Source organism: Amphiprion ocellaris, chromosome 18 (assembly GCF_022539595.1).
Source record: "Amphiprion ocellaris isolate individual 3 ecotype Okinawa chromosome 18, ASM2253959v1, whole genome shotgun sequence".
Lineage (NCBI taxonomy): Eukaryota > Metazoa > Chordata > Actinopteri > Pomacentridae > Amphiprion > Amphiprion ocellaris.
In genome coordinates this window covers 27,711,030-27,738,658 of record NC_072783.1, presented here as the reverse complement: position 1 = coordinate 27,738,658, position 27,629 = coordinate 27,711,030, and the positions used below count along the sequence as shown (strand labels likewise).

Below are 27,629 nucleotides of genomic sequence, written 5' to 3'. Positions count from 1 at the left end.
TTTAGCTCATTCAGCCTCACCTTGGTGATTGGATTGTTCTTTGGGAGTCAAAGTGGACTTCTTTCCTTTATGCAGATATTTTCCTGCTCAGTCATTAACCTTTTGTACTGATGATACAGCCAAGAAAAGACCCATTCACAGCTTTCAAGTGCTCCAGTCTGTCACCTCAAATACTCTGAGCTCCTCTCACTTTGAAATAGTGCTAATTAGGCCAAATTACACCTTCCAATGCTAAATTTTCAAGATTCAAGCGTGATAACATGTTTGCCTTCTTTGCACCCCACACTGTCCTTTGCTGCAGTAGCAAATTTGTACTAAATAAATGTTGGTGTGTTTTGCAGTTCTCACATTGAACACATTTGCTTGATTCAGAAATGCCTGCTTATTAAGGAATTTGTGTAAGAGTGCTTTATACAAATTAAGCGACTGACTGTAGCTCACTTTCATTCCAGCTGTTATCTGTGTAACTGGAAAGGTGAACGGTCGAACTGAAGTGTCACACCCAGATAGACTGTTGATTACACTGGAGGTTTTCTGTTATCTAATCTACAGCATGGCATCACTTTTCATAACTTTGACTTCTTGTATGTCTGTTGTTATTACTTTTACAGTAGGCAAGAAAGCTCAAAAAGAAAAGTATTTCAACAAAAACAATCAGTGTCGAGATTGTTTCACAAGACCGACAATCTTGAACATGTGCATCATTTCCTGCCTGGGTGGATTGATAGACGGGGAAAGGAGTTTATCAGCTCTTGTGGTAGTACTACTCTCCCTCTCTTTCTCTCTGAGACACACACACATGCACTTTTAACTCCATCTTCCATGTTGTTGCTTTGCTGTTGGTGATAATAAGACTCGCACACGCATTTGCACGCTCAGTACATTCCCTTTCATTCATTTTCCCTTTCAGTTTGAAAAGCTAAGTACGACTATTAAACCACATCTCATGTGTAAGCTGCAAATATAGCTCTCAATGCTCTGCAAATTGAAGATATCAGTGTGTTAAATGTTGTTTATACTAAATCTCAGAATGTCTCTTCAGTAAATTGCTGCATTATATCAAAAGAGAATACAAGCTGTTGAAATATCAAATTAAGCAAATCAGATTTTCTGCCTTTCTCTGTAGCCGTAGACCAAGTTAAACTTTGTCCCAAACCCAGTTTGTTATGAAAGCTCTATATGTGAATTGACTGATAATGATTGAAAACATTTTTTCTCGCTAATTCTCTGGAACAAATTAGGACAAACATGATAACCTTCCGGAGACCTACGGCTAATGCTACTATGACTTACAGTACTACACTACAGTGCTGACTATTGGTGTCTAACTTTGGGGTTAGCTGGGTTATTTCTGGTGAGCAAATATTAACTTTACCTTCCCAAGCAATTCGATTAAAATAGAGCCTCAGAAATATGGAAATTCTTGTTATACTTACTCTTGTTTGCTCTGTTTAATGCTGTGTCCCTTCCACCCCTTTGCTCATTTAAAACAGGTCATTTAAGAGCTCAGATAACCGCTTCTGTAAACAACATCCACCTCTTGGTTACTAATTAGTGCTTGTTTGGAAGGCAGTGTTTCCAGATAAAATATCCAACAAATATCCGGTTATAAAATGCTCGTTCAGTGCCAGACGTTTTCATGAGGTGAGGTTGCATTGATTGACTTTCCAGGTAATTGTTTTAGTAAATAAACTGGGTTGCTTCATTGCTGGGGTCATCGGAGAGTCAGCATCATTTATCTCAGTGGTTTTCCTTAAGTGTATGCTCGCAAGGAATAATAAGGGCATAGCAACACGTGCTATATATGTGCAAAACAAGATATTTTTTTCTTCTTTTTATGACCATGTTAAATGGATGTGGGAATCTGTGGCTTACAGTGTGAGGTGTTGATTCCTGTGCATAAACACTGACAATTTAAGCAATGCTCTACTAATTAGGTTAGGGTTGTTAAAAGGGTAGAACTGACTGAAATTTTAATTACAATCACAGACTGAGCTAGTCCACATGCAGCCCATCCACTGTGTTTCCTTTTTTTTGAAAGCAGGGATTTTTAACCTACTGTGTGTTTACTGTAGAGCACCATAGAAACACTGTTTGGATGACAAAAATACAAGACAAAAAAAAAGATGTAGATGATGCCAGGCTGTAACAGCTGGCAGGGGATGGGGCATACATTTTTACAAGGTGAACAGGAGTTTAGAAACAATGCAGCTTGCAGTGTAGTACAGGATTTCTGTTGTTTTGGTTTTTTTGTATGTGCAGTTGTAATCAGCAAGGAAAGTCTATTTAAAAAAATATGATTTTTTTTGTATATTTTTTGTGTATTGTGTTACACACTTTGTGTCGTTGGTCTAAATCAGTAAGCAACTTTTGTATAAATTATCTTATTGGTAGACTTAAGTACTGCACCATGAATGCTGATCATATCAAACTTATTGCAAAATTTCACTTGAAGGGTCACTGAGTGCCAGCTAGGATTTTACTCTAGTTATAGTGGTGATTGATACCATGGCAGAGAGTTAATAAAATAGCTTTAAAAGGATGTTCAGATGTGGTACAAGATAGTTAAATAACTGGATTTATTAAATGGATAGATTCACAATTTCTTAAGTATATCTTAAAACAATAGTCTTTCCTCCTTCTGTTATATTCCAACTTTCTAATTCTATACAAAAAAGTATATACTCAACTTAATGTTAAGTGTTAGAAGATAAGCCTCTTATTCCTTTCACATCAACTTTGGAATACGTTTTGATGTGGTGTGATGACTGGGGAATTTTTCTCCCATCATTTCTATTTCCAAGCTCATTTTAAAGAAATATTTTAATGGCCAGCATTATTAAAGTGACACAAAACTTGTTTCAATTTTCACAGAAGCAGCTGAGTATTTTTTGATACAAATCTGAGATACAAAGGTGAACCTATGCTTTTAAGCAATCTCATAAATCTCATTATCTTCCATATCTTCCTTCAGATCTCAGTTTTTATTAGCAAAGAGCATCCCGCTGAATAAGAAATAATTAAGCACAATATCTTACTTGCATAATGTAAAACGAAAACTTCTATAAAATGACTTGATAAGGGAACAAAAGAACATTTTCAGTTCTGGATTATGATTTTATCAGACCTGCCATCAGACCCCAAACCTACATGCACATAAACATCCACACTCACTCACACACACACACACACACACACACACACACACACACACACACACACACACACACACACACACACACACACACACACACACACACTGGTAGCCTCCTTGTATGTCACACTCATTTAACCTTGTGTCTGTCACTCTTATGTTCTCTCTCTGGGTGTTGTGCCACTACAAAGGAATGTGCCGAGCAGGCCACTTTCTCGCCCAGCTGGGTGTTATGGCTTACCCACAGATTACACTGAGAGAGAGAGTGTGTGTGCGTGTCTGTGTGTGTGGGTGTATGTTGGGACACACTCTTGTTTAGTCAGATGTCCGCTTACACAGAAAAGGGGTAGGACTGTAAATATCTAGCATGCCTTTGTAAGGAGTACTGTTTTTCACATTGACAGTATCTCGAACAATGTGACCCGTCGGCTGTTAAAACATGGTGAGACTCAGTTCCGTTGCTTTTTTATAAGTTTACTCGAATCCGCTGCACAGGTGCACATGTGGCTGCTGCGCTTGTTCTTGCTGAGGCACATTTTATCTGTTTGTTTTTGTGCACTGACAGAGGGGTGTCAAAGCTGCATGTGGGTGTGTTTTTGCATCACTGGGTTAGTGTGTGTGTCTACGTTTGCTGTTGGTTTAGGCCTTTTGCATCTCTGTGACATTGCTGGAAATTCTCACTGCTGCAGAAATGTAACAGCATCCCTGCAGAGATTTAGAAGTGTGGATTGTTAAAGTGTGTTTTGTGACCCAAGTCACAAAAACAGACTGTCATTGTAGCTGTCAGATGCACAGAGCAACCATACCTTGAGTTATGTGAAGCGATTTAGGGAGGGCTTTTTCTGTATTTCAGCACCAGTATTCATCCAAAATCATCACAAAGGCATAATACTCACTAACTTTGCTCTACATTCCAAATCTATTGAACTATAAATGAAATGTCCCTAACAATTAAACTTTACTGCGATAAAAACAGGCACTAACGGCTTAGGTTATTAATACCTATTATGAGTGTAATCTGTTTTTTTCCCCCCACAAGACTTTAACAGAAGCTGAAATTTGTTGCTTCCAGCTGTTAAGGACTATTTCCTCCAAGTTTGCTGAAAACCTAGAGCATCAGACAGCATCAGGATCCACAAGGGCCTTCAAAGAGAGAGAGTTGTGTACATTTACGCACAAAGCAACAGTGGTGACTTCATTATTGATTTATAATTATAGATTATCCCTGATGTGGAAAAAAGGAGTGACACTTTAATAAACTGCTGTGAGTTTAGATTTAGCTTTTTATTGCATTATACTTCATTTGGTGTATTGTCTAATCTGTCATGGATGACAAGTATTGCGCATGTACTGGCTCTCTCAGGCACTGTGGTGGATATTTCTCAATGAAGTAAGGAGGAACATTAACAGAAAGGTTAACTGTGTTTGAATGACATAATGCCGCTACTTTAACAGTTTGACGAAGCCAGCAATGTTCCATATACCTTGTCTGAAAAGGACTGCGTGTGTCACTTGTTAGATTATAACCTCGGAAATGCATTATTATGTGAAATCGTGTATCATTCTATGGTATTTTGGTGACTGACGCTTAAAGTTTCTGATCTTTTGACTTCTCCCAGTTTCATCACTTTCATGTGATTTAGTGTCTCTGCTCACAACACTCTGACTGCATGGCTGCTACATGTGTCACAGTTTCTGTACTCTTCCAGTGACGTAATCACATTTTTAGTGTTGAATATAAACTCAAAACACCACATATACTGTAACTACTGGGTTCACTGATAAACCATTTGTGTGAAAATAAACCAGCAATATTCCCAAAAGCAAGAATCAGTTGTGGGTCACGCTGTTATTGTTGCATTCAAAGAATAACACAATTGGTGTAAAAATAGTCAGTCACCTCCCCTTCCTAACTCTTTGGCCCAAATTTAAGAGGTCAATCAGTGGGGATTTAGTCAAAATTAAACCCTGAAGCTCACAGGATGCTGTGCGCTGATGATTTTGAGTGCATCTTCTGTTTTTGTGCAGCATCATTGAGATGAATGATAAAATGGGATTTTTGAGAGGCTTAAAGTATCTTTCATTGTAGTCTAAAATAAAAATTGAATACTGACGGCTGAACTGATAAGGCTCATCTGAGTAGATCTGAAGGTTTATACTGTAATCAAACCTTGATGAACAGCATGTAGCTCACTAAAGAGTTCAACAACAGTGTGCACATACTCTACTCACATACTAAGCTTTAAATATACTCTATTTTCGCTCCTGCGCTCTGTTTTTTGTGTAAAATATATAGTGGAACTACCTGTGATAAAGTGAGAGAGCCGATTTAAATGAGTATGAGCATTGGCATATAGATCATCCTTTGGTGCCATCTAGTGGAGAAGATTTTCTTTTTCATCCTGCAGATGAACATTGATAAACATGTTTGGAATTTGAACACCTATGACTGCTGAAGCTTGAGTTTCATTACAAATTGTTGGCATACCAGCTGTACTTTCTGCTACGCTTTGATCTGCATTTAGTGTGTGTGTGTGTATGTGTGTGTATGTGTGTGTGTCAGAGCTGTCACCTAATGGTCCTGGAAAATCAGATGGCTATTTTTAATGTTTTCTGACATTTTTCAGACTAAAGGATTCATAATTTAATTGAAACAATAATCAAGAATTTAATCGGTTGCTCCAAGAAATAATTAATGTCACCGTCATTGCTGACTATTCGTCTGATTAGCTGATGAATTATCCGGTCTATATAATATGGCAAAAATAGTGAATATTGACAATCACATTTTTCTCAAGGCCATAATTAAGTCTTTTGATTGCGTGTTTTGTTCAACTAACAATCAAACATGGGAAGTCAGTTGTTTTTTATATAGGTAGTAGTATTCACATGCAAGATTTAGTGTGTATATTTAGTCCACCAGAGGGCAGCATGCTTTTAAAAATTACATTTTTTTCAAGAATTATTATTACAAGTTGTGTGTAAATGTAGAATTTCTAATGCTACACTGTAATTGTCACTCCATGGTGTAGGGAAAGGGTAGAGATTGCATGCTGGTGTCTCTGTTTGCTGCACAGACATGGACAACACCATGTCAGACTACATCATATTATTGCCTTAATTCGTATTGATCAGTGACTTTGTATCTTCTAAAGACAATTAGCATAATAAATGTAGTGTAACACACGAATTCGACTTCTTGTTACAGGCTCAGGAGACCAGCCTCATTAGTGGAGTATTGATCAAAGAAATGCAAAACATAGACGGAGGGCAGGGCAGCTGTTTGCTTTGTTCTGAAAACCACTTTGATGTCAACTGGGCATGAAACAGATTAGTTTTTCCACTTGATTAGGCAGATGCAATAGGACACACTGTATTCATTTAGACCTGTGACTGCTGTGATTATGTGTCCATGTGTGTCAGGATACAAAATTCCCTATGGGTTTGGTTTGAGCAAAATTTGGATATTTACCAAAATACCAAATTCATTTTTCTCCTGTAGAGAGGTAGTAGCTAAGTATTTCTTTTGTATATGCTTGTGAATTGTTGCTTTACTTGTCCCAGGTTAGAGGTCAGGTTCTGTTCAGTGTCTTGTTTGAGGGTACATCAGCAGGATGCAGCGCTTCTAATTTAGCAAAAGCAATTTTTCAAAACATAAATGGCTTGTAGAATTTAAAACATTAAGTATAATTCAAATATTTAATGAACATAATTGTGTTTGTTAAGGAAATTGACCATCTCCTTGATTTATATTTTGTTTGCTTTGCAGATCCATGTAACTATAATCAGTGTATACTTCTGTTAATGTTTTAAAGGTCACTGTCATTAACTCCCCACCACTGTTTATATGTTAACAGTGTCTAATGTGTCAGCGGAGAGCATGCTGATGGACATAATGATGATAGAGGGTTTGTTTGCAATAAACTGCAAGGGCTGTGGGCTACAATGAAGAGGCTGACCTCAGCAGAAGAGCCACAGCTCTGGTCTTTAATTAGAGGTTGGCATAGAAACATTCACCCGAGCGAAGCTAATAGCAAGGATCAAGTGGCTGCACCTCAGTCTCTGTTGGTCTAATGGCCCCACGGCGTCACCTGAACAGCCGAGCTGGAACATGGATATTGTTTAGCCATTAAGATGTCCTGAAAGTTATATTGAGCTCAGTTACACCACAGATTTTACCCAGGAGAGGATTTTTATCAGGGTGGTAGCATGACTGAATTAGCCAGTTATTCAATATGGACCAGGTTAACTAAATAAGTATGTAATGATGAGAATGGTGAAGGGGAAGGTGAAGGTTTGCTGCCTTTCTTATCCAGGTTTTTTATCTTAGGCTGTTGGTCAGGCAAAAAAAAGTCATTTAAATGCATCACTTGAATCAGCACATTAATTATTTGCAAGAATAAATGTAATTATTACATAATGCACCGCCTCACATATTGTTATCACATGTCGCCCAGGTCAAACAGACACTACAGTTTAATGAGATTGTAGGAGATAGTGGTTAATCTTATATTTAGTTTGCACAAGACAAATTGAATTGGCACAGCAATATTTTCTGTTTAGCTGCAGGCTGCTGCTAAGTCTAATTTCCTGATTTCCTGCTAGTTATCTTGTTGTATTGCTAAAATGAATAGAGCACTATATTGTGACATAAACGTCGCTTTGTCTTTGATTCACTGACTTTAAATTGATCATTTGTGGTGCAGGCTTAGCCTCGGCCCAAATGGCTGATGTTGGTTATGAAGAAGAGTAGCTTTAAGGTTCGTTTTCAGGTTCTGTGTAATCGTCCCTAATCAAAACACAGAGGCTTTATTTGACATTGTTTACACATTGGACCGGCTCCAAGAGAAGGATCGATCGAAACCTTGTATGCCAGCGTCTCCTGTGTCTTTGTGTGTTTAGAGTGAGCTCTCTGATAAAATCTCCCCTCTTACTGCTGGGCTGTGATGGGCTTGTTGCCTCATAACCTAATATGGGGGTGCCCTCTGTGTCAGGGGAGAGATCTCCAAGTCTTCTTCCTTCTTCTCGTTTTCCTTCCCCTCTATCTTTCTCCCTCTGCTTTCCCCTTCTCTGCTGGTTTTACTGTTGTGGAGATCTCTCACACACCCTCTCGTCCTCTCTCTCTCCCTCTCATGCTCTCTCGCTCCAGCCTCCCCTCTCTCACTTAGAGGCTAAGAGGGACTGGAGCTTGGTGGTTTTTCTTCCTTTCTCTTCAATATATCAACCCTCTTTCTGTGCTACAGTAAGTAAACTGTTTACTACGAGTTCTTGCTGTACTTAGAGGAAAAACTTTCAGCTTCAAGCACCTTTTCATTCATTATGTCTGGTTGCTGTAATGAACTGTCCTGTGAGATTTATACTACTGTCTAATCAATGTTACTGCAAGAGAATTTGTGTAGTTAATTAAGCTTAATGTCTTATGCAAAGTTGAACAGGGGGGAAGTATTAATGTAGTTATGTCAAATAAATTTGACCTTATCTGCTCTTGTGTTCACTTGAACGTGAAAAACGAAAAAGCTAAGTAAGTTGTGCAGAAAGATGAGGGAAATTAAATTTACTTGACGTTGAAAATGTAGAAAGGTACAGCGCGTTGCAGCAGTAGTAATGTTGTGGGTCTCTAGATTCATCCAAGTAAAAATGTACTTTAAAACCACTTTCACATATTACTGACCGCATTTCTCCGCAGCATGTAGTATCAGGACTAATTTATGTCTAGCACTTTCAAAAGAGGAAAAAAAAACATTTGTCAAGCTTATCTCTGGCTGTCTGACCAGGACTGTGCGCTGTAATGTAGAGGAGAATGTGGTGGCTCGCTGTAGTATGACATCATGAGAACTGTAAGTGGGGGAGTGTGGTGGTTTCGAGGGGTCCCGCCGGGTGCTCTGGGTAATGGGTTCCAGGTTGTTTTGGCCCTCACGATGACCCCACGTTTTTTTTTCTCTTTCCGACTCAGTCTCCAACTCCGCTGTCATATTCCTTTCTGTTACACTTCTGCTGTTAACCTCCTGCTTCTCTTTTCTTTCATCTTGTAGATTTTTGTCTCATTCTTGCTTTATTTTCTTATGTCACTTGGGAGTTTTTTTTTGCCTTGTAATGTAAAATTAAATCATCTGTTAGGAATGAAAACGCACTTCCAACTACATTGCAGGACTTATTGCGACAAGGACCTCAACATTTCCAAGTCTTAACTCATTTGTTCAACCATTAATAAAGCTCTAAGTGCCTTAATTAGACTTCATACATGACCTCCTGTCTTCTTTGATTCCTCCATTGATGTTGCTGGGCTGAGTGTGTCGTTTAACTGCCATTGATTGTTGCAGAAACACACCACGGCCTTATAGCTGCCATGCAGGACACTCTACATGTTTCCTTTCTGCCCGCTGCACATGTTGATTTGTTTCTGTTGCTATATGCTTAAAAATGATGATGAAGAAGTAGATCTGTGATGTGATTAAGTTCAATTCTCAAATAAGGCATTTAGAAATCACTATGTGCCTTATTTTGCTTTACTACATTATGTTTTTGTCCCAGTCCCCTACATTGCTGTGGTGCAGTTACTTAATATCAAGGCTTACTAAAGACATACAGTCCCTTCATCCTACCTTTTATCTTCTGTTTAATTTAACTAAATTCATTCAGAATGACCTACTATGATTCTTGTAATAGTAATAATTTGATCTAATTTCCTCAAAACTGTTGCACTATGCACATAACATTTTCTACTAACTTGTTGGTCTTAAAAATGTGACCAAACATAACTTGTCATTCTTCTTCTTCCCCACTGCCATCACCCTGATAAGTAGCTGAGCCATTCCTTCACACATGTACAATATAAAATATGCCAATGGATATGTACATTACTTTTTGCACTAAGAACAGCATTCTCTGCTTTTAGCACTGTATAATCACTCTAGCAATTATCATTTTGCACTACTGTGTTTATATATTCCTTCTAGCTTTGTAAATATCTCTATATACTGTGTTCCATTTGATTTCATTACTACTGTTTTTTTCCCTTTTCTTCTTTCTGTTTTTTTTTTTTTTAGTTTTCTCTTTCCTTATTCCTTTAGTGACACCAACAGCCAAAACCAAATTCCTTGTATGTTTTGTACGTACTTGGCCATAAGCTAATTCAGATTCAGATTCTGATTCCCTTTCTACTCCTTATTTGCTCTCTGCAGATTACATTATTTAGTCCTTTTCTGTAGGTTTATTTTATGTTGCACTTTCCTCTTGTTCATTACTTGTGTGTTGTTTTTTTGTTGTTGTTAGTGGTGGCTCCAGACAGGGTCAATGACCAGCAAATGCAGCCACGAGCTGATTATCTCTAAGTTTGTTTTCATGTCTGAAAGGCTGCAGCATGTTGCTGTTTTGTGTTGAAGCTGACAGAGTTTGACAGAATATTGTTTGAGATCCTAAAGAACTGCATGCATTTTGTTTTTTCGTTTCTCTTCTTGCCCATCACCTCCCAGTTCTGCACTGCTCTTGACACACATACACACAAGTACACACCATAATACCCTAAGCTTGTTAAAGGTGTGAGGCAGTGCTTGGGAGGTGGGCCCAGCTCTTGGATCTTTGGTGAAACAGTTCCTTGTGAAATTCAACAGGGGATTATGATTCAAGTCACCCTCGGCCTCCCTCTCCATTTCCTCTGTTGTGCTCCCCTGTGTTTTTCTCTCTTCACCTCCCCTCTTTGTCTTTCCTGCCACTCTGGTCTTTTTCATATATTTCTCTCTCATCTTCTATTTTTCACCTCCTCTTCCACTTCATCTTTGCTTCTCCTCCTGCTGTCTGTTCAAACTCTCTTCCTGTTTTGGCAAACCTTCCTCAAACTTTGTTGATCTTTTTTTTAGTTTTTTTTGTCCTTCCTATCATTCTAACTGTTTTTCATTCTGTCTTTATCTGTCATTATTTCATTTTGATTTCCTGTCATTGGAAATGGGCCTACAGCCTGCAGTTGCTTTTCATGTTTTGTTCCGGACTGGTTCACAATTTTATTGAGGCTACTTTGTATTTACTCCTTTTTAGAAACAAGTTTTTAGATGTTGTATGGAAGGCTTAAACCTGATTGTGTAACTAAAGCTCTGAGCCAACAGGTCATAAGTGGTATTAGACACTATAATGAATTATGCACTGTTATAAAATACAAGTTTTGAAATCCAGATTTTTTGTGTTTACCTTCATAATTGCTGTAACCTAGAATTTATCTTATTTTCCCCTTCAGTATATGCATTAATGTGGACTGCTTTCTTCATGTGACAGTCAATGTAGTCCAGTACAAACACTGGTAATCCTATGGAACTGTCTTTCCTTTTTGGGGGTTCCCACAAGCCCACACACTTACAACATCTACATTACATATTCAGAACAGTATTGCATGAGTCTAATCCCTAGAAATGTTGGCGTCATAATCCACCCACTGAACCACTAAGAGCCTAATCTACAGTGAGGCGAGAGTCACACACGAGAGGCTTCCTCTGTAGAAACAACAAACTGCATTGGTTCTTGTGTGATAACAGAAGGCATCTTATTTTTCAATTCTCATATTATATTAATTTCTCTTCAGTTTAGAGTTTTTTTTTAGCATAATTTCTCTCTTGTTTCTTGCCTCTGTGTCCACTGAGTGGATGCTGCTGCCAGTTTGTGCTGCAGACACGTCTCTCAGAAGGATAATGCTTTGTAATGTTGAGGCCAAGGCAATTCACTGAAAATCCACCATTAATATATCAGTAGGGTATCAGGAGAGAAACTGTCCTATTCATATGTGCATCAAAAGGAGCTTTTGTGTATGAGCATTTCTCTTTGTGTATGTTATGGGCAGTTTTCCATGACAATGATTTGTGCTCATCCCTAATGTGTTATAGTTGCATAATTATGTAAATGAATTCCAGCTGAGCCTTTCCAATCATCTGCTGGATGTGTAACTTAATTTTTAATTGGATAATCATTGTCTTAGTATGTTTAAAAAGGGAGAGTTTCTCAAGTGTTTCTCTGTTTATATAACCCACCGTATGGACTCAACTGTCTGTTTCTCTGCACAGATACTCAGACTCCGACATCAGGCCGCTCTAATCTAAACACTTTTTTCTCAAAAGACTAGACCCTCATGGACACAGACCACCTACACTCATCCAGTATACACTCAGATAAAACATTGATCAAAAGTGCACATGTACACACAGCATGCAGTAAATACACGTGTATACACAGGCTGTGATTACACGCATTAAAAACATGTATACATACAGCATCAATGTCTGCACACAGTTTTATGCAAAGGTTTGGACATCCCTCCCTGTGCACATTATTGATTTTGAAATGAAAGAAGCAACTGCTGTCACAAAATAGTGAGCCTTTCTGCACCTTTTTACCATACCACCGTTACTTTTTATTCTATTTATTAAGTTTTTATAAACATAGAAAAAAATGTGATTGTGACACGTGCTCCAGTTAAGGCACCTTAAACTTATTAGGCATCAAATAACTTATTGAAACTTCAAGTAGAAATTTTCAGCTGATGACACTTCCAGAGCTGATAAATTCAGTTTGGATAACTGCATAGATGGTTAATAAATGAAGGAGTCATCAATGGGAAAACTGACGTGACAAAACAAGAGTCATTTGACAAAAAAGTGAAGTTAAAATGACCTTTTTTGGCCAAACTCCCCTAAGTTGTATTTGGAGAAAAAAAAAAAAGAAACGGAAAATGAATTTGACAGAATGAAAAGTTAGCATACAAAGCACTGGAGTCTAAATATTTTACTTTGAGAGTGTGTTACAGTCTGTGATGCTGGAGATATTGCACAGGTAAAGGAAAGAATGGATTGCACTAAGGGCTGCACAGTGGCGTAGTGGTTAGCACTTTCGCCTTGCAGCGAGAAGGTCCCTGGTTCGCGTCCCGGCTTTCCCGGGATCTTTCTGCATGGAGTTTGCATGTTCTCCCTGTGCATGCGTGGGTTCTCTCCGGGTACTCCGGCTTCCTCCCACAGTCCAAAAATATGCTGAGGTTAATTGATTACTCTAAATTGCCCGTAGGTGTGAATGTGTGAGTGCTTGTTTGTCTATATATGTAGCCCTGCGACAGACTGGCGACCTGTCTAGGGTGTCCCCTGCCTTCGCCCAAGTCAGCTGGGATAGGCTCCAGCACCCCCCGCGACCCTAGTGAGGAATAAGCGGTGTATAGATAATGGATGGATGGATGGATGGATTGCACTAAATATCAGCAAATTCTGGATGCAAATGTCATACACTTAGTCAAGACACTGGAACGGAAAAAGCTTGTCTTCTGCAGCAGGACAGTGACTAAAAGCAGACCTCAGAATCTACCATGGACGACTTCAAACATGTTGAAGCTTTGAAAATTTGTGTGGAAAAGATTTTACACATGCTGTATGTGAAAGACAACGTAAGAATATGTCAGATTTGCGAGGAAGAGTGGATGAAAATCCTAAATCAAGAATAGAAAAACTCTTTAAAAAAAAAAAAGATGCAAAGTGCAGTGACTGATAAAGATGGGGGATAAGTAAGTAGTAATGTTTGCACCTGCCGCAGTTATTGTATTTTTAGTTAATGGAATAAAAAAGAACATGTGAAGGAAGACTATTTTTTTGAATTTTTGTTTGCAGCACTTTCTTCTATTTACTTCAAAAATCAACTAAACGTATAGCGCTCCTGTTGCATAAACTGTAACTACACACATTTCTGTTTTGCTCATGAGCTTGTACAAATGAGTGCTGCACTCAGCCTGCAGTGAGACAGTCCAGACTCAGGGTGCAGGAAAGCAAACATTACCTTGTGGAGACTGCGATGGCAGAAAAACTGAGAACAGAACAGGACAGTTCTGAGAGGTTGTCTGTTTCTCTGTGATGCAAACCAGGATTAGGAGTTGCTGGGATAAAGAGAGTGGTGTGCTGTGTGAGTACACATAAATCCAACGATTGCAGAGTAAGAAACACATTCGAAGCGCCTTATCACATGTTCAACCTGAGTGGTGGGATCTGCGCTTGGCATGTTTGGGTGTGCTTGGTTTATGTCCTTTGATTTGGTTTACACTCTCCAGGATGGGTGGGGTCTCAGTGTCCGGGTGCTGAGATACCAGAGCTGCTGAACATACCTGGCTTCTCAACGAGTTTTCAAATAGACCAGGTCCAGTTGATTTAAACACTCTTGTCGCGTTGGGTGGGCAGGGTGCACATTTTCTTCATTTTTCCTCAGATGGCTTTGTCGGCTTTATTTTCACTGCATTATCGCAAACACACCGTCCAAGTGCTATGAAGGATTTTAGGAACATGGGGCTTGGACCTAAATCTTCTTGTGATTTGTAGCATTTCACGAATGAAGTGGTAGAGAGATTCAGCGGACGTTTATTGGGTTCATATTGCTTTGCCAAACTTTTTTTTGGCACAATTGGAACCTGGTGGAGTACTATGCAGTAGAGGTGATTATTTGATCTCTCATTTGTCAAGTTGAAGTCTTTGAAATGTCATGACTCCTTAGTTGCTTTGCTTTTAAACATATGACATGTAATGTTTGGCTGCTAGTCTTTACTGTGGTTTAAATTTAATTGGCCAAATTTACCACATTTGTAGTTTTAAGCAGGATTTTAATCAGGTGTATCATGAAATTGTACACATTTCTACACTAAAACACTCCAACCAAATACCTGAATCTTCTCCTGTCCTACCAGAACTCATCCTAAAAACTGTTGAAAAATGTACAAGCACGGGAAGGGTTAAGACTGACATCTCTCCAGTGACCTCAGTTCCACAGCACAGACCAGAATAACAGAATAACCCCCTGCTAACCTCAACTAACCTCGACCCTCCATGATGCTTCTAAAAGTAGACGTCAACCGAAATGATGCATTTCTGTGCCTTGAAAGTCAGCTTCGTGGGAGAGTACATCTGGGAGGTATGGTGCTATTGCAGTGATAGTCCCATGTGATCACTTCATTTAACAGCATGATATCATTACCAAATTAAAATTTGTGGCCTTGCGTGGGTTTGTGCACATAAATGGCAATAGTGGGAGGGAGAATTCACTGTACAGAGACAAACATACGCTGTCGTAACATTTTGCAGACATCTGAGCTATATTGTGTCGTGGTACCTAAGCCTGGGAACACTGTAGAATATGCAGAGTAACTGAAGAGGAGTGTGCAATTGATATAAAGCGACTGTTAGTATGAGGAGAGGGTGTCACTGTGAGAGTATGTGATTGAGTTTGGTTGGTCAGAGACATCAAAGCAGAGAGTTCAAGTTGTGGGTGGTTGGATTTCAGGGAGATAGCATCGGCTTTTCCAGCATCCTGCATGCTCATACTTAATGTATGCGTCTGGTATGGTATACATAAAGGCATGGGCATGAGTCAGAATGTGTTTGCATGTCTGCATTTTCGCATGTGTTTGTATATGTGTGTCTTTGTGTGTGCACGCGCATTCCAGCTCAAAGTTCAGTAGTCTGTGCGGTGCCCCACAGTGCCCCTTGCTAATCCTTTCCTAGAATGGCTGTTGCCAGGCAGAGGAATTACCCAACGGGGCGCTAATGGGACTTAATGGCACACTCATTCATAACTGTAGGTTACGTGCACTGATTGTCGGTAATATGAAAGTCATAGCTTACAATTTACACTTATTTCTTGTATTTAATTCATGAGTCTGTCATTAAACGGCACATGCATAGTCCCTGATTTTGACAAGGGCAAATTCTTTCTTAACTCTACAGGTGTCAGCAAGTGTCAAACAGATATGTTCATGGATCATTAGGCCTCCCTGGACAGTCACATTGGAGCTTTTTCAGTCATGGTGAGACAGGAAAGTATTTGTCCAAGAGAAGGATAATAACATACTAGAAGAAATATCCCAGGAGTTGCTGTTTTTATATATATATATGTATATATATATATATGTGTGTATATATATATATATATATATATATATATATATATATATATATATATATATATATATATATATATATATATATACACACACATATATATATACATATATATATATATATATATATATATATATATATATATATATATATATATATATATATATATATATGTGTATATATATATATATATATATATATATATATACATATATACACACAGTTTTTATTACTTTGGACCAACTGTTATGGAGGAATATGAGCTGTCACTTTCTAACTTTGGTGGCCAAACTGCTTGAAAAGATGGCACCATACTGTTAGTGGGAGAAGTAAATGACATTTTACAATTTTACAAGGATGGAGAGGCGAGAGTGAGTTGTGTGAGATATTATAGCTAAAATTAAAATGTGTTGTGTATAGTATTGGAGCGCAATATATGTTTGTCTCCACAATGTCCTCACACACAAATCGTTTTCCAAGCTGTTCTCTATGAATATTAATCAGGTGATTAGTCAAGACAATAATATTTAATTAACATTTATTTGAGCTGAATAGTGCAGCTGCTTCTAGCGTTTCCTTATGCAGAGCTCAGGCCTTTAATATTTCCCACACACACACTGTAATGTGAGATACAGTGCTGCATTAGTGGCAGCCGTCCTATATAGCTACAGTTCTGCTAAATGGCTGAATGGCAAGCTCAGTATTACAGTCATTTACTATGAAGAAGAACATCCTGGACGCATTGATATTGGATGACCTGTACGTATGTAGTTGAGCTGAAATACAGTTATTGCCCCCATGTCTGCTATGACTATGGCAACTTGGAAAAGAGTACTTTGTGTTGTTTTGTCTGCATGCCTGGGATCGCTGTCTCTCTTTTTAATCCTGAGATTGAAAAAGTATTAGCAAAAATGGACAATTACAGTGAAATTTTTGTTTATTTTTCTCTTAATGGAGGTTAAAACCAGTTAATAGTTTGCTCATTTACTCCCCCGCCCCCTCACTCCTTCACACATTCACTCCCTCATTCTTCTCTGGCTTTATTTTAAGTCATATTTAAGAGCAATTACGCACATACATAACTGCTATTAGCATGTGTTTTTGTGATCTTGACTCAGCGTGTGTCTATATGTCCCATGTGTTTGCATGGAGTTTGAAAATGAGGTTGTTTGTGTGTGTGAAGACAGCTGCTCTGTGTCGATCAAAGGCAGCACTACATTCCCTGCAGTGTTCTTTGGAGTCGAGCTCACTTTTATGCACCTCTACACTCCAATGCACAGTTTCTCTTACTTAATTACTCGCCTCTTTCTAAGTTTGGATATGTGTACCACAGTAGAACCAAAATGTTTGTTGAGAAAGTGAAAGTATCATGGGAGAAGAACTTACTTTAAGTACTTAAAGTAAGTAGATTGATTGGAAAACAAAACTCGCCCCATGTGGTTACCACAGAATACATTAAACTGACTTGGTTCTTCTCTCCTGAACAGCTATTAGACCTATGAACAATTGATTAATCTATGATTCATTGTTTAAGACTTTCATTTTGCTGTAGATGGGATTAATAAAAATCCCAGAGGAAACATTTGGTACTTGTCAGCCTTTATCACTGTAAGTTGTACTCATCATAACCCATCTTACAGAGTACAAAATGTAAACTATCACTGACTTTAGTTGAATATGTGTTTGTACTGGCTTTGCTGAGGCCTGATTTTGATCATCGTCTTCTCTGGTTCCTTTAGTAGCATTCTTTTACTGCCAGAAAATATGAATAGATCTCTTGCTGATGAAAATCAGGCCATATCCTGGTGACATCAAATATCTTTTTTTGACCAAAGATCCAAAACCCTCAACATATTTAGTTTATAGTAATACTACAACAGTACATGTAAGACCAACAGAAGCAGAAAATTCTCACATTTGACAGCCTTGATCAGCATATTTTGCTTTAATGTTTGCTTCAAAAACAATTAGTTGATTATCAAAATAATTCTGTTCATCAACTAATTGATTCATTGACATGTTATTGCAGCTCTAAACAGGGTATAGACATAAACTCACAGTACATATTATCTTTTGTTCTGGCCTGTTTGCAGCTACTTCTACAGGTAGTTCATCATACCATACTCATGCAATGTTAACTAGCATAGAATCTTCTGTACACATGAATGTTCAGTAGCAATAGAAACAGAAAAATCCTCTCTAAATTAACCAAAATTCTGCCCAACTAAATGCAGAATAGATACGAAAAGACCAGAAGACTGTTTGACTCAGGTCAAATTTTTGCTTTTAGGTCCATGTTAAATGTGGAAAAATGTCCTGTTAATGTAGTAGACTTTGTGTCTCTGCAGTGGATATGTACAATCTCTAAATGCCAGGAGGGAAAAAAAGTATTTTACGAGCAGTATTAGATAGTGAATGTTCTGGATAGGAATATAAAAAAAACAAAAGTCTGATGAGCTATTAGTACAAAAATGTCTATTCTCAGTCTTTTTTCTTTAATTTCCTAATGAAAGTTTGACCTTTTTGTAATAAGCTTGTTTTTGGAATGAGAGTCATTACATATTATCTTATGTTCAACTACTTACTGAGAAAGGAGGCTTGTGCTTGTATGTCTGTTTTTTCTTGTTTTTTTTTTTTAATGCATAACCCCCTTATTTTGTCTTTCTAACTATGACTCACTCCCTTTTTAAACGTGCAGCCTGGTATGTCTCCTTTCCCGGGGGATGACCCAGATCTGACAACAGCCAGGCTACACCCCATGCAGGAAACCCATCCCACTAAGACAACTAGTTGGCTGTGTACTTTATATGCTATGCATGTTTGTGTGCCTGTTGTGTCACAGCGTTGCCAATCAGTGTTTAATACAAAAACGACATGTGCTTAATATGAGAATTCAGTGGAATATGCCTCTCAGTCACCTTTTTCCCACCGCTATTATGAAGCACCGCAGATAGACCCCGTTACTGATTATTACACTCGAGCAGTATTTCCTCATTAAACTTGTATTGGGTTCATTTCCCACTCTGTCTCCATTATTGATTTTGTCCGATTTTGTAATCTCCATCCCCGCTGAAGGCATAAGTGCCCACTTACAGTCCCACAAAATGCTGCCTTAATGGCTTTCTGTGAAATTTGTGCCAGAGGAGCCCATCTGCAGGTTCGCTCGAGGACAGAGAAGAAGTTGATCGTTTTGGATAAGTGTTTCCTTTTATGTTAGATGGATTTAATTCCAAGAAGAGTGTGAACTGAAAGAGTGGGAGTTTTTTCTTCTTTAAGGTCAAAATGTTCACTCAGTTAAAGCTCCTCACTGATTGCTCTGCGTTCTCTTTTTACCTTTGTCTGCTGCCTCGCACCTTCTTTTTTCTATCTCCCTATTAGTCACCCTCTCTGTGTACCTACAGTGCGTATGTGTCTGCCTCACTCTGTTTGGAATCTTCTTCCACCTTTCTTCCTGTCTGTTTTTGTGCCTCAGTGGCGTTTCTCTCCGTTAATTCATTCTTTTCACGCTTTGATTTCTGTTCTTTCAAGAGGAAATTGCTTCCGTGAACAAGCACAGCAGAGGAACTGATGACAATGACCTCTGATTCAAATGTTCTACAAAAGTCTGAAAGGTGGAATGACACCGGATGATGGATTTTTTTATTTTTTTTATCTCAGTTATTCCGTTAATACTTGCTTCAAGGTTGGCAATGACGATTGGCTTCATCACTTTACACTGTATAAGGTGTGCTCTACTGTTATTGTCGACACTTTATTAAAAAATGGAACCTATTTTTCTATGAATGTAAGATTAATTCAAAGCTTAGCTTGCCTTATGTAAAGTATGTGATCTTTCACATCATGTTGATGGAGTTAATTTTATTCTGTCTTGTTGAAAATTGCAACCGTATGTTGCTTTCCTCTTATTTTTTCAGATTTTATTGTATGCGAACAACATAGATGAGTAAACACTAGGCAGCCATAACATTAAAACCACTGACAGGTGAAGAAAATAACATTGATCGCCTCTGAACAACAAAATGTTCTACTGGGAAACCTTTGGTCCTGGCATTCTTGTGAATGATATTGGACACCGACCAAAACAGTGTTGCAAACCAAGCACAACCCCCCTCCATTGCAACAGCACTCCCAGAAGGCTGTTGCCTCCCTCAGCAGGATAATGCACCCTGCCACCTAGCAAAAACTCCTCAGGAATAGGTCGAGTTCCACAACAAAGAGCCAAAACCAAACTCCCCAGGTCCAAATCTGATCGAGTCCAATCCATTAGCCCCACCCTGCAGCCCACAGCTGCTGCCAGTGTTCCGGTTGCAAACACCACAGGACTCCTGAGAGTTCCTGTGTCCATTCTCCAACTGCTCAGGGCATTCTAGCAGCACAAATGTCAGATCTACAGTATTAGGCAGGTGGCTTTAGTGTTGTGGCTGATCGACGATTTCAAAATGTCAGAATCGTAATTTCACCCTCTCAAACTAAAGAGTTTCCAGTTTTGGTTTCCATCAAATGACCTATTTGTCAATGGCTTCTTCAACAGGTTAACAACTATGATCAGGACAGAGAGGAAGTCGACCTGATTCATCCTGCCAAGAAGCTCCTGTTGTCTTGCCCTGGATGCATCTGTCTCGGGGAGTTACATGGTGTCAGTGCCATCCCAGCCAGACCTGATCTGAGCTCCTGCCTTCATCCCTGGGGTTGTCATCCTTCTCATCCACACAGGTTTGGCTGCATTTTCATTTGACAGAATTTTTCCAGTAATGTAAAATACCTCCACTAGTTTTATACGTAGTCAGCAGATTGGAACCAAAATGTTTTGTGTGAATTCGAGGAATGCATTTGTTATTTTTGTGATTTTAGTGAAACTTTAGAAAATCAAAAAAATTAAGGTGGAAAAAATTGTGCTCTGGCTTTATAAGATGTCTAGGTGTTAAATGAAAGAGACTAATTCATTGCTAAAAAGGTGCTTAAAAAATGAGCGAACTTACTGCAAAAAGAATAATGAATTGAACATCTTAACATTTTGGACTGTGGATAAAGAAAAACGGGCAATTTGGTAACATTGCTTTGGACTCATTTGCGGTTTGTTTTTTGCCCTTTATCAAGCAATGGATAGATGAGTGAAAAACTGGCAGAATAATTGATAATGCAGCAAATTTGTAGTTGCACACCTACCCAAGCTAAAGATGAGTAAAGTTTTTTGCATTATTATTTTTAATTACTGAAATAATTGTGAAGATTAAGATTTATTTTCCAAATTCAAACACTGGCTACTAGAAAGTTGGAGAAACCTGCATGTTTTTTAATTGAAACACTCCAATTCATCTGCCAGCTCTACATGTTGTATATATGTTAAAACATGGCCATAGTTGCTGATTTGTAGCACCCCAAAAATCAATATTAATCTTTGCTGTTGTATATTGTACGGCTGGACTCGAATATCAGAATATTCGGTCGTTACTGTGGTATACTACGATGTGGTGCGATCCAAGTATTCGGCTCTTCCGTTCGTCTACTCCCCCCCATCGTCAGATGATGTTGCGCAATCCGAATATTTGGATGTTCGTCCTTAATTGGGGCCGAATATCCGGAGCCCAGAAATTGCTATTCGGGCCAGCCCTAGTATATTAGAGATAATCCTTAGGTATATGATAGTTATATATGATTACACTAAACAGAGAATTGTATTATTTCTATTAAAAAAGCAAAAGCAGACAATTGCTATACAGTATGGAAACACTGAACATGACGTTAGATATTCTGATTAAAATCACCGATGAATGTATTTGTAGGTTTTATCGTGCTTGTGGCCAGAGGACATCGGTGTGTTCCCTGCTGACCGGAGCATTACTGGAAGCTACAGCCGCTCTAGGTGCCCGTTCTTCTCTACTTTACCCTTTGCCCCAGTGCCCCAACGGCCACGCTGTGCTGAAAGGTGAGCGTTATACTGTAGCTTACATGTGTAACACAACTTAGACATGTAGTATGATATTCAGCAATGGTGATAAACAGAGGTGCAGAAACTGAATGACAAGTGAAAGAGGGACTTTTGTTTTAATCTGTGCAGACTAAGGTTCTCACTACTCCCCTGTGGTCTACTCTTTCTTTTACTCTCTGCTCTTTTCCCACATGGTTCCTTATCCACAGTGGGATCTGGGTCAGTTGGGGTCTGCAGTTGATCCCAGTGGTTGCCCTTTCCTTCTTTCATTTTCTCCTTACATCCCTTGCTATCCTTTCTCCCTCTTCATACACTTCTTTCTCTCTGATTTAGCCACTCATTTACACAGGATGCTCAAGTGGTGTAGGGAATAAAAAAAGGCCTCCTGACATCACAGGCTCCTCTCAGCACTTACGCACACACTTCAGGTGATATCTAAGCATCCAAAAAGAGGTTATATGCACTTCAAACATGCTCCTCTTAAAAGCTCAGGAGTGCTATATCTTTATTTATGTTGCCATTTTTCGACATAACAAGCTCTTAAAATATATTCTTGTTTTTTGTTGTTGAGCGCAGCAGCTAGAAAGAAATTAAAAAGTGATCTGTAAAACATATCTCCCCAATGAGACTAGAAAATCAACAAAATCTCTTCATGCCTGTGGTATTTCACCTCTTCCTTTCACTCTCACTTTCTCTACACATGACTTCATCGTCCAGCCAGTCCGCTTGTTGATCACTTGCTCAGCTGGTAACTGTCTGTCCACCTTCTCTACAATGATGTTACGTATGACTTAAATGTAAGCTGATCCTGACATTAATTTCCACTGGCAGCGGGCCAGGGGACAGGCTGTCTCTGGCAGGATCACGGAGACACACGCTCAGATGCACACACAAGCGCACAAAAACATACATTTCTGCATGCGCTTCTCTGCGACTTGTTATGTTATCAGTCATGTTAATAGCAGAGCTTTCATTTTTGTCAGTCTACCTTGTTGAGACAACAAACACTCATATACAAGCACACACAGGCACACACAGAGTGCATATCTTTAACATGACACCGTGTTCTCTTCTAATGGGTGTTGCAGGAAACAGAATTGAGCTGGACACGTGCACACATAGCAGCTTAGAAGTCTTGGCAAGACTAGGATTTGGTACACACATAGCATGAGAGGCTCCCTGTCTGACTTTTGTTGCCTTTGTAACCCAGTACCAAAGCAACCCAGATACTGGACATTACGCTTGAACATAATATTCTAGGACTTAGACTCACATTGTTGTGTTTACATTTCTGTCTTTTACACACTGAGAAACAATCTGTGTACCAGAAAGAGCAATGTCTGACTCCAGCAATGATATTATCCATATAACTGATGCGCATACTGTTATTTAAAAAACTGTAATAGATTACAGTAGTAATGGCTTCCTCAACTTTCCACTTAATGTTTAGCTTAAGTTTTCCCTTAATTTGTCCCTTAACTTTTCCCTAAACTCTTCTCTTGGAGTGTGGATTGTGGCTTCCTCAACTTTCCACTTTTCACTTAGTGTTTCTCTTAACTTTCTCCTTAACTTTTGGAGTCATGTCATGCATGTGTGTCACTTGTGGGTTTGTCATAATCTTAGAGCTTTAGAAACATGGTTTTCTTCACTATCTGTTGATGTGACTCATCGTTTCTGGAAACCACTGGCTGTCGCCTCTGGTGAGGGTGTTATCTCCATAGAAAGGCTTTTATTTTGTGTGTTCACACATATTTATTTATTTTTTTGCTTTTGTTTTCTCTCTAAAATAAGAATGCCCCTTTCTCACAAAGAAAAAATGAAATCTATTTTCCCTTGCTCTTATTGCTTTACATAAGAGTTCTCTGTGATTTAAACTGTATTCAGAGCTGCAATTTCATTCACTTTTTCCCTTCCAAGTACCCATAGTGACTATTTTACTGCCCATATAAAATTATGGCAGTTTTTTAATATTGCACTGCTAGTTGTAAGGCTTATTGGCTTAACACCAATCTTACAATACAGGAGGTTCTTTATTCTCAAATAAAACTCTTTCTGATAGAAACTGCATTTCACAGGTAGTTCAGGCAGATGTGTTTGTTTAGATCTTAACCGTAAATAAAAGATATGTTTTTGCTGGCGATAAATGCTGGAAATTCTTTAAAATAGAACTTATTTTGAAATAAGCATGTGTCAGTGGTTTTATTTCATTTTCAGTGCAGTAGTTAAATAATTACATTTGCATTTGAAATATGGTTCTCATATATTTTCCCATAAAAATGACAAATGGAGATCAGGATTTCGAGAAAACATCTCCAGTCTGTTTTTCAGAAAATACAGTGGGTTTGTATGTTGTTTCCAATCATAATGTTTTCAAACTGTAAGGTGCTGATGTTAGATAAAGCGTGCACAACTCAGCTGCTGGCTTTGGTGCAAATGCTTTAAAGGCTTACTAGAATAATTATCTGACTGGCCTTGGTGTATTCTTAGAGCTTTACTGTGAGTGGTGAGAGGCAGAATGTTTTTCTCGACATTCTCTACATGTCACGATTATGATGTAAAGGCATTTTGCTGAATTCTGTGACGTGAATGACACAACTTTTGTAACATCAATCATGAGGTTATAAGGAAGGTCAAAAGGAACATATTAAAGATGATAAAATATATTTTACAAGTTGAAGTGGCACGTGTCCGGGTCAGTGCGGCAGGTTTTTGTTGGACGGAAACTGTCGACCCCCATAAAGACTAGTACTGGTGCTGCACAATAACTGTCAACTGGGAAAGACAAGGGCAAGGTGAAGTGAGCTGCTTAAACACGTGTAGATACACCAAGGCATTGTGAGACCATAAATCATTGGTGATAATTAGAATCAGTTATTTATGTTTTGTAGAGCTTGTCTTGTTTGAAGCCTGATGCCTGTCAAGCTTGTGTCAGCTCAAACACTGCTGATGTTTGAGGTCATAACCGGAATAGATTTACCTGAGGCATGTGTGTGAAGTACTAATTCATGGGTCCATTTATGTGATTTTGTGTTTGTAATCTGTATAGATTTTTGCATCATGTTTGTTTTCCTATATGTGTATATTGCATATAGGAGGAAATACTATTTAGTATTCTTTAGGTTGTAGGAAAGGATTTTTGAAGGCTGTCTTCAATAAATAGTCAGATATAAAAATTGAACCAGGTGTTCTCGCTGCAATCATTACTCTGTTTATGAAAAGATACCTTCCTAATGTGCTTCTAATACAAAGGAGGAGGGACATATTCTTGTATGTATAAATTTCTAAAGTCAAATATAAACGAATTTATGTATGAATTGATAAAAACAATTAGTTGCAGCCCTAGAAGAAACCAAATCCTCATATACGGACATTTATTGTTTAGGTCATCGTTTGAAGTATTGATCTGACAAATAAGCAATGGGTTAAAGTTGCAAGGTGTAAAAAAGAAATAAAGGACAGCAGTGCAACAATCCATTTAATTAGATTAAAAAAACAGCTTTAAGCAGCAAGTCAAAACTGAAGAAACTCCAAATTCACAAACAAAACAGTGGCATCACTGTGAAATAAGAAGACCTAAAGCAGCACTAATATTTACAATCCATGTGCAATACATATGATAACAATTATAGAACGATGCATCCTTTAGGTCTGTTGAGTAGGTGTCACTCTTTGAATTGCAGATGTCTGGCATTGATTTAATTTACATCCTTTACTCTTGAACCAGACACAGTCCTCATTTACATACAAAAAAAAATCTACTGAAAACCACTGGGATTTAGCGATATTTATGTCAACTGTAAAACGGGAGCTGTTTTAAGTGATTTTCTTGAGATCATTTCCTTTATAACACAATTTACTGTGCTGCACTGCTGAAAAGGAAGTGGGCAGCTCAGTTACAGGCTGCCATCCTTCCAGCTCAATATTGGTGGGTCTTTTCTCTTCCTTCTTTCGTTCTGTCGCTTCCTCTCAGTCAGGCATTGTACATTGTGTTGCACGCCAGCATTTAGGACCTATTAACAGCAAATGTGGTTGGGAATCAAAGTGAAGGGAAGTCTCAAGGATTTCAAGTACTCACATTGTTTATGTGGCCATTATTGCTAAATATACTCATCTGAATGTTTTATGACCAGTATTGGATACACACACATGCACACATACAGTAAGAATGAAAGTTTTTCACCATGTAATTGAAGCGATTTCGATGTTTATCTTCAAATAAACTAAAAGTGGCAGTATATTTCATTTAAAATACATATTTATACAACGTTAGGCTGCAACTATTTTCAGTTTTTCCTGTACTTCTGTCCATCTTTTCTTTTTCTTTTAGATTAGTAGATTTATGTATTTAACTTATTTTGTCTTTATAATGAAAATCCATAGAGAATTCAGTTTACAGTGATTAATATAAGATATTTATAGTTTCTTCATAAGAACTGGCTGAAGTGATTAACAAAAAACAAGCCTATTAATAGTCATTACCTAATAAAATCGTTAATGCCACTTTAGGGAAGTGAGGTATGATGTCAACACTTCCAAAACACCTTACAAGAAGTAATCTTGCATAATGGGAAATGAATTAAACTGTAATCTACAAAATAAGACAAAATTGGAGAGAGAGGGGAGATTTTTTTGGGCGCCTAGTTGCACCTAATTACTTGCTTCTGACTGTTAATATGGACACATGAATTATGACAGTGTATGTTTATACAGGGGGATGGTCTGGCTGGTCTAACTCTAGCACATGGCTGTGAACTATGTATGGTGTCAGTGAAGAGTGGGCGGGAGACATAGAGAGAAGCAGAGATAGTGTGAGAGAGAGAGAGAGAGAGAGAGAGAGGAATCGTGAATGTAGTCGAGAGAGATCGAGCAGCCACTGCTTGCTTTTTGGGAGGACGGCGAGAGAAGCTAGGTGAGCGAAAGAGAGCAGAAGACAAAGTGCAAGTTGGAAAGAGTCCAAGTTAGAAATGGAGTAAGGGGGGGAGAGAAATAGAACAGAGAGTCAGAGAGAGAGAGAGCAGCTGCAGGAGAGTCGGGTCTGGCGGCTCAAATGTGAACAAGTGTACCTCGGTCACCCCGGCACTGAGCTGTCAGTGTGGGAGGCAGAGCGGCCGGCTGTAGCTCGCGACCATGAAGCACTCCAACAGAATGGACTTCAAGCTGATCAGTGAGTAAAGGAAATGTGACTTACACCCACACAGCTGTGCAGGGAAGCTGGGACTTTAAAGTGGTTGTCAGTGAGTCCGTGGTGCACGTGTGCGTTGAAGTTTAACTGCATGTGTGTTCATGTGTTTTTATGCAAAGTATGTGTCAATAGGGAGGGTTGCAAGTTGTCTAGTGTGGTCATTGCTCAGCTGTTATGCAGAAATGAGAAATCCAGAAGACGTGACTCGTACAATATTGGAGCCGTTTATGCACATGGTAATCAGGAAATCTTATTCCTGCCGCCAGTTTAAAAAAAAAAAATTACTTTCAGTGAGATTAAAATTAGATTAAGTAATATTTATTATCTTAAGTCTGGATCACGTTGGTCACATATGCTGATACGTTAGTTCATTACCTAAGTTTATTATTACTTGCGAAAACTGCAGAATCTGGTTCTGTTGAGTATGCAGTTCATGCGCATTACCTTTTCTTTTTTGCTGTCCAA

At 38.5% G+C, this 27,629-nt stretch overlaps 1 protein-coding gene across 18 annotated transcripts in view; it reads left to right on the top strand.

Annotated features, from left to right (window-relative positions):
- The window catches only part of plce1 (phospholipase C, epsilon 1), an 88,883-nt gene that overhangs the window by 20,851 nt on the left and 40,403 nt on the right, over nt 1-27,629 (top strand). For 17 of the 18 annotated variants that reach the window (XM_055004800.1, XM_055004801.1, XM_055004797.1 and 14 more), the window contains 2 exons: nt 20,585-20,766; nt 21,837-21,979. In XM_055004800.1, the coding sequence (XP_054860775.1) occupies nt 20,585-20,766; nt 21,837-21,979 (325 nt within the window). Of the gene's footprint in view, nt 1-8,111; nt 8,397-20,584; nt 20,767-21,836; nt 21,980-27,629 lie in introns of those variants that run through there. The other variant, XM_055004812.1, reaches the window with a different exon arrangement.